The sequence below is a fragment of the Lutra lutra genome, chromosome 8, assembly GCF_902655055.1.
Source record: "Lutra lutra chromosome 8, mLutLut1.2, whole genome shotgun sequence".
Lineage (NCBI taxonomy): Eukaryota > Metazoa > Chordata > Mammalia > Carnivora > Mustelidae > Lutra > Lutra lutra.
The window spans coordinates 57,148,817-57,160,525 of NC_062285.1; the positions used below are offsets into that span (position 1 = coordinate 57,148,817).

Genomic DNA, 11,709 nt, shown 5'->3' on the forward strand with positions numbered 1-11,709 from the left:
GAAGCTTGAGGTGCGGTCCCTCTGGAAGAGGGGACACCTCCTTCTGAATCCACACTTGGAGGGCTGATCAGCCGACAGGCTGGAAACCCTGAAAGGTCACCCATCCGGGTCCTTCCCTGTGCTTTGGATCCTTTGAGTTGACCATGTTACTCCCCTCAGACCTCCATTCTTCCCTTCACAGTTACCTCCACCTTTCGGTTGCGTGAGGGGGTTAGGTAGGAGGGCCTCTGGAGATCTTTCTATGCTTTCTACAGTTGTGGCACTTGCCTCCATTTCTCTAACACTAGGGAGTATCGGGAAGGTTCTCTTGCCCTCCTGAGTCTCCCTGTGGGTGTGGGGCCTGGGTTCAGCTGGGGCACAACCCTGACTGCTGTCTTCTGGTCCCGACCTGCAGGTGAGTGCTTCCACGGCTGGCTGGAGCCCCTCCTGGCTCGCATTGCTGAGGAGGAGACGGCGGTGGTGAGCCCAGACATCGTCACCATCGACCTGAACACTTTTGAGTTCTCCAAGCCCGTCCCGAGGGGCAGAGTCCACAGCCGCGGCAACTTTGACTGGAGTCTGACCTTTGGCTGGGAGGCTCTCCCCGCCCATGAGAAGCAGAGGCGCAAAGATGAGACCTACCCCATCAAGTAAGGACCGTAGCCTGCTGAGCCCCCAGCTGGCTTCCAGGGACCCGGGCAGTCTTAGGTCCACGTGTATTAGGCACGCCACGAAGCATGTGGTATAGCTTCCTTACTCCTCATCCCCTCTGAGGTGGGTACGAGAATTAGCCTGCTTTACAGGGGAGAACCCAGCCTCCTAGGGAGAAGCAGTCAGCCTCAGACAATGCACCTGGTGGAATAAGGATCCAAAGCCCACGCCCCTAACTGCGGCCCTGCGCTGCTTCCCACTATGACCCACCGCTCTTCTTCACCACTTACTGTGTGCCAGGCACTGACTGAGGGCTTTACATAGCTTGTCTTCTTATTGCTCCCCACATGTAGAAGTTCATGACAGCTACATGCAGAGGTGCAGAGAGATGGAGGGTAGAGGCCACTGTCAAATCGCCCTTGTAATAGCAGGTCTTGTACTCCCAGGTCACTGTCTTTGAAAGACCTGGAAACATATTGAAGGAAACTAGACATGTGTTTAGCTGTTTGCAATGTGTTACCAAAGCCCTGAACTTTTCCTGTAGAGGGCCAGACAGCAAGTCGTTGGGGTCCTCCAGCCACATACAGTCTGTTGCACATTCTTCCTTGTTGGTTTGTTTTCATTTAACCACCATTGAAAAATGTAAAAATCATTCTTTGCCCAGCGCCTTACGAGGTCAGGCCCGCTCTGGCCTGTAGGCCATACTAGTGTGCCCACCCCTGAGCTATGGCGTGGATACTTGAAAGTTTACCCACTGTTTTTTGTTTTTTTAAAGATTTTGTTTATTTATTTGACAGAGACACAGTGAGAGAAGGAACACAAGCAGGGGGAGTGGGAGAGGGAGAAGCAGGCTTCCCGTCGTGCAGGGGACCTGTTTCGGGGCTCAATCCCGGGACTCTGGGATTATGACCTGAGCTGAAGTCAGATGTTTAATGACTGAGCCACCCTGGTGCCCCAGTTGACCCACTGTTTCATGCCCAGCTGGGTCTGCCCCGCATTCACCCACCATATCCTTCCCTCTCCAGATTGCCCTCTGGCATTGTTAGGGACCACAAGTTTATTTTATTTTATGTATTTATTAAGTAGGCTCCGCACCCAACACGGGGCTTGAATTCATGACCCTGAGACCGAGAGTCGTGTGCTCTGCTGACTGAGCCAGCCAGGCACCCCCACAAGTTTATTTTAACAGATGCCTCAGCCAACCGGAGCTGGAGAGTGACTTTTAGAGAGCGCTCTGGTTTGGGATTGTCTGTGCCATTTTTTTCCCATACTGACCAGGAAACTTAACTGAATATACCTCAGGGATGGAGGGAGCAAAGGTTGGGGATCGGTAAACAGAGAGGTAAGAGAGAAGGATTGAAAGGAGGAAAGGGTTGCAGTCCCTTCCCCTCCGCAGGCCCAAATCCTAAGAAATGCCACCCAGAGCCTCAGTAGACCCTGTGGGTGCCACAGGGAGGCATCCCATGGTCCCGACTAGCCAACTTGCTCTGACTACATTAGAAGGAGGAAAAGAAGCAACCGAAGAGGGAAAGAAGAAAAGAGAAGGCGGGAGAGAGAAAAGGAATTGGAAGTCCCTACCGACCCAGCACTTGTTTCATGGATGTCTTTTGTTTGGTGTGCACGGCAACAAAGCCCCCCTCCTCCAAACTGGGGGCCAGGCACACAGTGGCAGAGTCAGGGACAGGGCACCTGGCCCTTGCCCATCACTGCTGTCCCCTGCTCCGGTGTCTGAGGACCATGCCACTAGAAGACAAAGCTCCAGTGTTTGAGGAATGGATTTGTTCCCTGGTGTAGATGCCCTGGCCGTGTGCATGGCTTACCCCAGGCGTTTTGCGTGGTAGCCCACCAGGAGGCCTGCGGGCAGTAGCCTCCCATCCTCCGCTCTCGCTCTCGAAGCTGGCAGGTGCCTAAGAGGAGAGGAAAAGGGCCTAGGAAGTACCGGGAGTTGCCAGAGGGCATTGGGTGTGGGTCTACAGTGAAGTCCGCAAGTAAGGTCTATCCTCAGAGATAATTTGTCAGCGCCTTCTAGCTCAGAGAGACCTCTCAAGGCCAAGAGACGGCCCAGGTCAGGGAGACCCTCAAGAAGAAGCAGATTAGCTCCAAAGTAATCATCTGGAGTCCCAGGACTCTCTGAGCCTTCACAGGACTTACTGGGTGGGAGGGCTTAGAATGCCTGGGAGAGGCCAGAACCAGGGACAGAAAATCTGCCTGAGCATGAGAGTCTTCTGAGTGAAATTCCTTCCAGAAAGTGGCTCTGGGAGCTAGCTCCTACTTTGGGAGCCACAGGGGGTCACCAAGGTCAGGCTCCTGGACCCATCAGTCCAGTCTGGTGAGCACTGATGGAGTGCCTGCTGTGTGTAAAGCACTTTGATAGGTTCTGGAATTACCCAGAAGGTTTCAGTCTCTTTCTGCTTGAGTGTAGCACCTGGAGCCATCCACTGAGGGCAGCAAAATCCCATCCAAGCCAGGCTGGCCAGGGTGCAGCCGCCAACAGCTAATGGTTCTCTAGAGACTCCTTGCCTCAGTCTTCCTCAGGCTCTGAGCCTGCACTCAACTCTTAGCCCGGCCTCTCTTATGAGCAACATGGTATGTGAGGTCTAGGAATGAGACTTTTTTTTTTTGCCCATTTCACTTACAGTGTATCTGTACCTCCCTGCCTTCGTTGGAAAGCCAGAAGCTCCTTGGAACCTCCAGATTTACCCATTAGTCCAAATTGAGCTGAATTTTCCCTCACTTCCTCCTCTGTTTCCAGGAGCATCTCTTATCAGTTTCCTTGGCTCAGAGCAGCTGGCAGCTTTCCCCCAAAGCTAAAATTTCTGGTGCGGCAAGACTTTGCCCTTCTAACACCATGGCTTTCTAGTCCCTAGAAAAGGACCAGGGGTTCCAAAACAGAATGGGGTCCATCTGGGTCATACCATTCATTCGTTCACGGTTTGCACCCTCTTTTCGAAGACCGCTTCACACAGCTTCCAATAACTGAGTATCTCCAATGCTCTAGGAACTTTGCTGCGAAAAAGAAGAGGATGGTGTGCCTCTCCCATCGGCTGCTAGACTGAGCTGTCAGCCAATGAGAATTTTCTCGGCTGCCTGCCTCACGTGCAGCATGGGTCCCGGTGGGCTGTGTTTGACGTAACATGCCAGGAACGAATGAATGAGTGGCTTTCCGAGAGGGATGATAATACCTCTCTCCTTGGCCTGGTCCCAGAAGGTGGGAAGAACACAATAAGGCCCCGTGCACGTTTGCTGAATGAATAAGTTAATGGAAGTGGGGCTGCACCTCCCAGGAAAGAAGGAAGGAGGCGGCAGGGTTGGGGGGGATGGACAGGGAGGAGGGGGTAATGGAGGTGGTAGGTGGTGGGTGGTAGCCTAGCACCAAGGCCACAGCTTTCCACACCAGGCTTCTGCTTGTTTTCCTCCATAAAGATGCACGTGCTTCTCCCTCTGTCTCCGCAGATCCCCGACGTTTGCTGGCGGCCTCTTCTCCATCTCCAAGTCCTACTTTGAGCACATCGGTACCTATGATAATCAGATGGAGATCTGGGGAGGGGAGAACGTGGAAATGTCCTTCCGGGTGAGAGTGAAGAGGGCTTCATGGGGGAGCCACCGTGGCCCAGGGGACAGCCTAAGCCCCTGTCTCTCAGGCCGTGGCAGCCTTGGGGTTATCACAGCTGGAAATGGGCTTAAAAGGTTGTTTGTTTCCCATCCTGGTGGCACCTTTCCTCTGCTCTCCCCACCCCCCCATCTGTGCAGGGAGGGCTTTGGGAATCAGATTGGACAACTCAGAACAAATTACTGAGCTCCTCAGAGGGAAGGGATGATAGTGGTAAAGGAACCGGACGTGTGGGGCCTGGTGACGTCTTTCATGAGGTCTGTGGGAAAAGTGTTAGGGTGAAGGCGGAACAGGTCAGTCAGCAGTCACTGTCCTTCCTCAGGAAAAGTTGGATTTCCCCTTCCAGGTTAGAGGACACAGGCCCTGGTGGCCTTTGAAGTTTTCCTACCCTCTGCTCAGCGAATTCAGCATCACTGAAGATGGCAGCCCAAACTCTGAGGGATTCCGGGAATAAGGCAAATCAGGATTAGGTTAGGAAGAAAGAATTTCCTCTCCGTGAAGTCCGCACACATCCCCCACGCTAAGGGGAGAGGTAATTAGCAAGTAGATGAGCTCGTGTGTGAAGTCACTTCTCACAGTGCCTGGCACGTATCAAGCATGTCCACCAATGCCTGTGTTACTATGACTACGACCGTGTATTTCTGTTGCTGCCCTACTAAAATGAATAACAACATGCCTACTAACATAAAACCTAAGAAAGAGAGAACCCAGGTGGGAGGGACGTCTTCAATCATCCCACTAGCCTAGAGAAGGGTCCCCAGGTCGGTTCCTGTACCTCCCAGGGTTCTGATTCTAGGCTCATTCATGGGCCTCCGCCCTCCATTGAGTCTCCTGGGAAGGTGGAGTGCTAAAGGTTCAGGTGACGGGCTCAGCCCACCTGGAAATGGACTAGCCTTGCTACAAGTGATGCAGTTGTGTTCTAATTGGATCACGAGTGTATCTTGATTCGAGGGAGCTTGAGTTTCCCGTTACACCTGGGTAAGCTGACAAAAATCCCATTTTCCAGGTCAACAAGCCAAGGGACCAAAGCTCTGAGTAGGTATACAGACACAAAGTTAGCCAACCGTCTTTTCTCTAAAGTGGACCCTGACAACCCTTAGGACCCTGCAGACCTCCATTTACGTAAATCAGAGTTGAACTGACATCATAGAGCATAGTCATGGCCTAGGAAGACTCCTGGTCCATGTCCTTTTTTTTTTTTTTTTTTTTAAGATTTTATTTATTTATCTGACAGAGATCATAGGTAGGCAGAGAGGCAGGCAGAGAGGGAGGAAGGGAAGCAGGCTCCCTGCTGAGCAGAGAGCCCGGTGCAGGGCTCGATCCCAGGACTCTAGGATCATGACCTGAACCAAAGGCAGAGGCTTTAACCCACTGAGCCACCCAGGCGCCCCCATGTCCTTTTTTCTAGGAGAGAGAGCAGCATTTCCCTGACCCTAGCGCCCTGGGATTAGAACAGCTGCTTGGGAGGGGTGGGCAGTGACCAGTGACCCACGACCCCCCTGAAAGCCCTATCTTGTGTCTTCTTGTGGCAGGTGTGGCAGTGCGGGGGCCAGCTGGAGATCATCCCTTGCTCTGTGGTGGGCCACGTGTTCCGTACCAAGAGCCCTCACACCTTCCCCAAGGGCATCAGCGTCATTGCTCGCAACCAGGTGCGCCTGGCTGAGGTCTGGATGGATAGCTACAAGGAGATTTTCTACCGGAGAAATATGCAGGCAGCGAAGATGGCCCAAGAGGTGAGAGGAAATGGTACTCGGGAGGGTTTGGGGTGAAGAAAAGTGCAGCAACCCAGACCCTAGTCAAGGGCTTAATGGTAGAGGCCCGCCCGTCTCTACCCCCCCAACACCAGTGCCTCCCTTTACCCCTCAGACCCTGTGAGCTAGAGCCCCGGGAGGCCAGAGTTTGAAGACGGGAGATGAGGAGAAGAGTTTTGTCGTCCCCGCCTGGAGAGCCCTGGCATCTTTTAGGAGGGGAGGGAGAACTGATTTGAAGAACCTCTCACAGGAGGAAGGGGTCTGCTCTGAGAGGCTCAGAAATGAGGTCTGGGAGAAAACTGACAGGGGAGTCACAGGAGATGCAGGAGGGAGGAGGCTATGGGCTGGGGTCCTAAAGCCAAAGCGGGGGCGGCAGGGGTGCTTAGATGTGGGGCTAAGCCAGTAGCCCCAACAGGTCCTGAGCAGGAGACCCATTCTGGAAGAAGGGGACCCCAGAAACTCTGGGCTACTTCAACTGTACAAGCAGGTCAAGGCCGGTGGGACTGACTCTTTGGGGGCTGGCTTGGTTGACAGAAATCCTTCGGGGACATTTCGGAACGACTGAAGCTGAGGGAACAACTACATTGTCACAACTTTTCCTGGTTCCTGAACAACATCTACCCAGAGATGTTTGTTCCCGACCTGAAGCCTACCTTCTACGGAGCTGTAAGTCTCCCAAGCCAACTTCCCCACCCATCATCGTAAGAAACCTCCACCCCAAGAGCAGTTCAGGACCACTTACCCCACCCAGGGATGGCAAACAGGAATCGGTTTTTACTCTCTACACTCCTTTACCCGAAGGAAGACTGGCAGGCTCCTTTGGGGCTTCTAGAGATAACTAAAACCTCGTAAGGGGGAAACAACCCCTAAGCAGTGGTTCTTATTCACCTGCATCAGAATCACCTGGAAGGCATGTTAAAACACGGGCTTCTAACTCAGTAGGACTGGAATGGGGCCTGAGAATTTGCGTTTCTAACAAGTCCTCAGGGGAGGCTGACAGTCTGGGGATCACACTTGGAGAATCATTGCTCAGAAGGAAATTCCTGTGTGCCGAGAACTTCTCCCAGAGACCTGGCAGCCTGCCCGTGCCCAGCCTCTGGGCTCAGCACCTCACTTTGCTATTATCTCCAGGGGTGCGGGTTAAGGAGCAGAGGAGAATTCCAGCCACACAGATTTATTCTAGTTGAGCCCCACACCACAAACCACACCACTCCTAACGGTGCCATTCCAGTTCCCCTCTCTGCTCACCGCTCTGCAGATCCAGAACCTCGGCACCAATCAGTGTCTGGATGTGGGTGAGAACAACCACGGGGGGAAGCCCCTCATCATGTACACCTGCCACGGCCTGGGTGGCAATCAGGTACGCGGCCCCACCGTACCCCCACTGTACCAGGCAGGCCCCACCGAAGCCTGCTTCTGGAACAACTCCTCTTTCCACAGGCCTCTTTTATCCACTCAAGATAGTCCTTTCCCGGGGTGCCTGGGTGGCTCTGTTGGTTAAGCGTCTGCCTTCGGCTCAGGTCATGATCCCGGGGTCCTGGGATTGAACCCCGTATGGTGGCGGGGGTGGGGGTCCCGGTTCAGTGGGGAGTCTGCTTCTGCTGTTCCCCCTGCTTGTGCTTTCTCTCTCTCTCTCTGATAAGTAAAATCTTTTTAAAAATACATATATTAGGTAACATTATTCCAGAAAAACCTAGATCTGGTAAAAATCCTGAAGGAGGCTCATTGAATTACTGAGGTGTGGCGCCCCCTCACATGCTTACCCCAGAAGCAAGATTCCTGGTTGGAATCTCAGGGCGCTCGGCTCTGGCAGGCAGCAGGCAAACTCTCCACCTCCTCTTGTCTTGACTTCTAGTACTTTGAGTACACAACCCAGAGGGACCTTCGCCACAACATTGCGAAGCAGCTGTGTCTACACGCCGGTGCTGGCACCCTGGGCCTGAGGAGCTGTCACTTCACTGGCAAAAACAGCCAAGTCCCCAAGGATGAGGAATGGGAACTGACCCAGGTGAGTCAGCTGCCCAGAAAGCTCAGAATCGAGAGCCTGCGGCCACAGCTGCCCCCCACCCCTTCCTTCTTTTCTGCATCTTCAGCTGATCAAGAAGATCAAGACACTGTGGAGAGGATGGAGACAGTGGGCTTTGTCCCGGGCAGGGCTCTTGGGGCGTAAGGAACGTCTGGCGAGGTCAGGCTCTGCTGATAGGAAGCTGAGGTTGGGAGTTAGGGTCCCCGGCCATCGCTGTCGTGGCTCAAGGATTTTTAGGCTGAAGCCAAGGAGATGCAGGTGAAGATTCACCCACGGTTCCTGCTGGCGTGTGTGCACCGGGCACAAATCTCACACTCACCTACAATGGTTACTCTTCCAGAGGCTCTTCCCGAGGAGGGAGCGCCGCCCCGGGTGGAGATGAGCCCAATGAGGCTTGCAAGGCCGGTCCCTAGTAAATGGCAGGCCTGGGATTCAGACCTAAATCATTCTGACTTAAAAGCCTGGGGTCTTTCTAGTATACCATACTGCCTCAGGATACAGAATGTAACTTCTAGAATAGTGGACCCAGACTAGCAGTACCCATAGGCCTCCACACCCCACCATACCCCAGTCTCCAAAGCAGATACGGACCATAAGAAAGGCTGTAAATATGACCAAAGGCAGAAGGTGGGAGTAGGCAGCAGGGGCTCAGGCCTTTGAGCCTGGCCATTCAGAAGAGGGGTCCCTGAGAGCATTAGCCCCATGGTCCCGCCTTCCTCTATTCCAGCTGCTCGGGCTAAAGCTGGAAGTGGGAGATTGACTCTGGACCCAGGTGGAAACTCAGGAATGTATCCTCTCAGGGGAGCTGGCATGCAAAGAAAGAAATTTAGAAATGTCCTCTTTGTGTCTTGTTGCATTTCCTTTGCTTTTTCCTTATTGTTCCCCATCTCATTGCCCCCTAGTAGCACTGTTAGAGATCTGAAGCCCAGGTTGATCTTTTACTGTATCCTCTTTTAGGACCGGCTAATCAGGAACTTGGGATCTGGTACCTGCCTGACATCTGAGGACAAAAAGCCAGCCATGGCCCCTTGCAACCCCAGTGACCCCCACCAGCACTGGCTCTTCAACTAAGTCCTCAATCACCCCCATTGGGGTTCCCATGGGGATCCAAGCCTCTCAGGAAATAGGATTTTGGGGAACCTGATATTTGAGAACCTGTTGATCAGCTTCTCTGTAGGCCTTAAAGATGGATTTCTAAACCCAATGGATATCAAGGCAGGATCTTTCTACTCCTTGCAACGACGCAGGGCCCGTTTTCCGTCCTCCACGTTGATGAAAGAAACCACTGGAACATATGATACTAGCTCTAGAGCTTACCTCCTGTTCTTGAAACAGAGTTTCAAGCACAAGGCAACTTGGGTAGGCCCCAAGGCAGCAATGCTGAATTCCAGAAAAATACCTCTGCAGCCACGTCCTGAGTCCCTGGTCGTTTGGGCACCCACAGAACTAGTGAGGCAGTACCTTCGAACAGAGAGACTACAGATCTACAAGAGTCTCCCTGCTGATATTGCCTGAAATTACTAGAGCCAATTAGTTTACAGAAAGCACCCTGACAGAAATCCTTTATCTTCTTTCGTCTGCACAGTAACCCTGTGAGAAAGACAGGCCGGGAACCACCAGGCCCATTTTACAGATAAGAAAGCAGAGGCAGAGAGAGGAAAAGGGGCTTGTCTGTAGTCCCACAGCTAGTGGATGGCGGGAGCCAAGACTGAGACTTGATTTCGAATGCTGAACCAGCCCTCCTGCCACCACACCACAAGAACACTAAACACCTAGCCATCAGCCTTCCCATTCTCTCCCCCCTCCGTGCTGATCACTACTGGCTGGCCGGCCTCTGCAGAGCCTAGAACAGCAGCATCAGGTAGCCATGAGGGAGACCACAGTTGGGGATCCTGGGTTGTAGTCTGAAAGCAAGCTCATGCAAACAGTGAGTCTCAGGCCTCAGTCCCAGAAGCCTTTTTCCAATGCCCCATATATAACGTAGGTGAAAAGCCCACTGGTGGTGGGCAAAGTTGAGGTCAAATGAAGACAGAGTTCAACAGCCCCTGAACCCCTAAAGGTCTGTGAGCACCATTTGAAACTGTTGCTTTAGTCCAACCCTCTTGTTTTCGTATCGTAAACCCGAGGCCAGATGACTAATTTGTCCAACACCACACAGCAAGGTATTGGCAACCTGAGACCAGAACTCAGATGAGACTAGCAAGAGCCCTGGGCAGTCTGAGGCGGCGGAGACCGTGTAGAGAATAGAGCATGACCGTGGAAATGGCCTCATCTGCTGTGCCCACATGGAGTCCCCACATGGCGCAGACCCGACATGCGCATCAGCTCTTCTCCAAGCTAGATGGACCCCATCACGCCTGGCCGCTTTGCCTGAACTAGAGAGCCCAGCTGCCCAAAGGAGGTGTCCCATTCCTTCCAGAAGGACTTTTGGCAGCAGGCTGTCATCTCGAACATCACCACATGATGGCGCTGTGGGACCACAGCCTCCTCTCCCCGCACAAGTCCGTAAATTCCTTCAGAGCCTTCAGGACCCTGTAGGGGAAACATTCTGGGGTAGCCCAGACAGGGAGAGGAGAGAGTGGCCAGGATACGGCCAGGGGTGGGGAAAGGAAAGGAGAAATTCTTTCCTGGAAAGAAAATTGGACCTGAGATCCCAGCGAAAATAAAGGTCTTATGGCATTGGTAAAGGAGACTTGCCTTTGGTTCCTCTTCCCCCCACATTGTCCCTTAGCCAATCCATTGGCAAATCTGTTGATTCAGGCTGTGGAGAGCCACACACATCTAGAAAGTTCTGTCACATCACTATCTCTTGTCCCCAGACATCCTCTGGCCCCCGATCTAACCACCATACTGTGTGTCAAGCCCACATAGACATAAGGAGATGTAAGATGAGACTCTTGCCCCGTGGAACTCACTCTCGCTGGAGAAGCAGGTGGAAGCAAGTCAGGACAAGCCTGGAGATGTTCAGAGTTGTGCTAGGTGACATGGAAAGAACACTCCTTCCGTCTAGGGGACTGGGGGAAGGCCTCACAAAGATGGTAACATTTGACCTTCGGCCTCAGGGATGAGTCCTGAGGGGGCATCTCACACAAGCACCCATCTAGAGTGAGAAAAGTCACAGAGAGACAACGCCGCAAGTGGCTCTGAAAAACCAACGGGACATGAGGGTGAAGGAGCAGTGGATACAGAAGCTGGAGGGTTAGGGCCACACCATGACTTTTATGGGACCTAGGTCTTTCTGTCTTCACGAAAAATTTCTTAAATTACATTTTACAACTGCATTGGTATAAAGATGAAAATAATCCAGGCTGATCGTATCATTTGATTTCTTCTGGTTTTTAAAGAAACGAAAACTGTAGGCCCTTGGCACTGTACCAGCTGTGTAAGTCGACCCTGTAGAACAGTGGGTCGGGGCCCAATTGAGAAGGCTTTGAAGGCCATCCCAATGTGGGTACACCACAGGGAGCCATAGTTCCTAATTCTGGTCCTAGCCCTACTCTTGGTTGCACTAAACATCCAAATGTTTATCAGATGTTGATCGTTTGCCGTTTATCCCAATATCCCTCCTCCCCATGGCATCACTCAACAGCTCTTCAGCCCAGTCTTAGCTTATACACCCAAAGAAGGGGCACTGTTGCGGTGCCAAGGTTCCTCACCCCTACACAAAAACAGCATAACATCTCCTGGGGGTA

At 52.7% G+C, this 11,709-nt stretch overlaps 1 protein-coding gene across 12 annotated transcripts in view; it reads left to right on the forward strand.

Annotated features, from left to right (window-relative positions):
* GALNT6 (polypeptide N-acetylgalactosaminyltransferase 6) overlaps positions 1–10,699 on the forward strand; it is a 34,908-nt gene extending 24,209 nt beyond the window's left edge. For 11 of the 12 annotated variants that reach the window (XM_047740675.1, XM_047740668.1, XM_047740677.1 and 8 more), the window contains 7 exons: positions 395–629; positions 4,084–4,201; positions 5,773–5,973; positions 6,526–6,657; positions 7,250–7,351; positions 7,847–7,999; positions 8,975–10,699. In XM_047740675.1, coding sequence (XP_047596631.1) covers positions 395–629; positions 4,084–4,201; positions 5,773–5,973; positions 6,526–6,657; positions 7,250–7,351; positions 7,847–7,999; positions 8,975–9,088 — 1,055 coding nt within the window. In that variant the 3' untranslated portion in view covers positions 9,089–10,699. Of the gene's footprint in view, positions 1–394; positions 630–4,083; positions 4,202–5,746; positions 5,974–6,525; positions 6,658–7,249; positions 7,352–7,846; positions 8,000–8,974 lie in introns of all 12 variants that reach the window. The other variant, XM_047740680.1, reaches the window with a different exon arrangement.
* Positions 10,700–11,709: the final 1,010 nt, after the last annotated feature.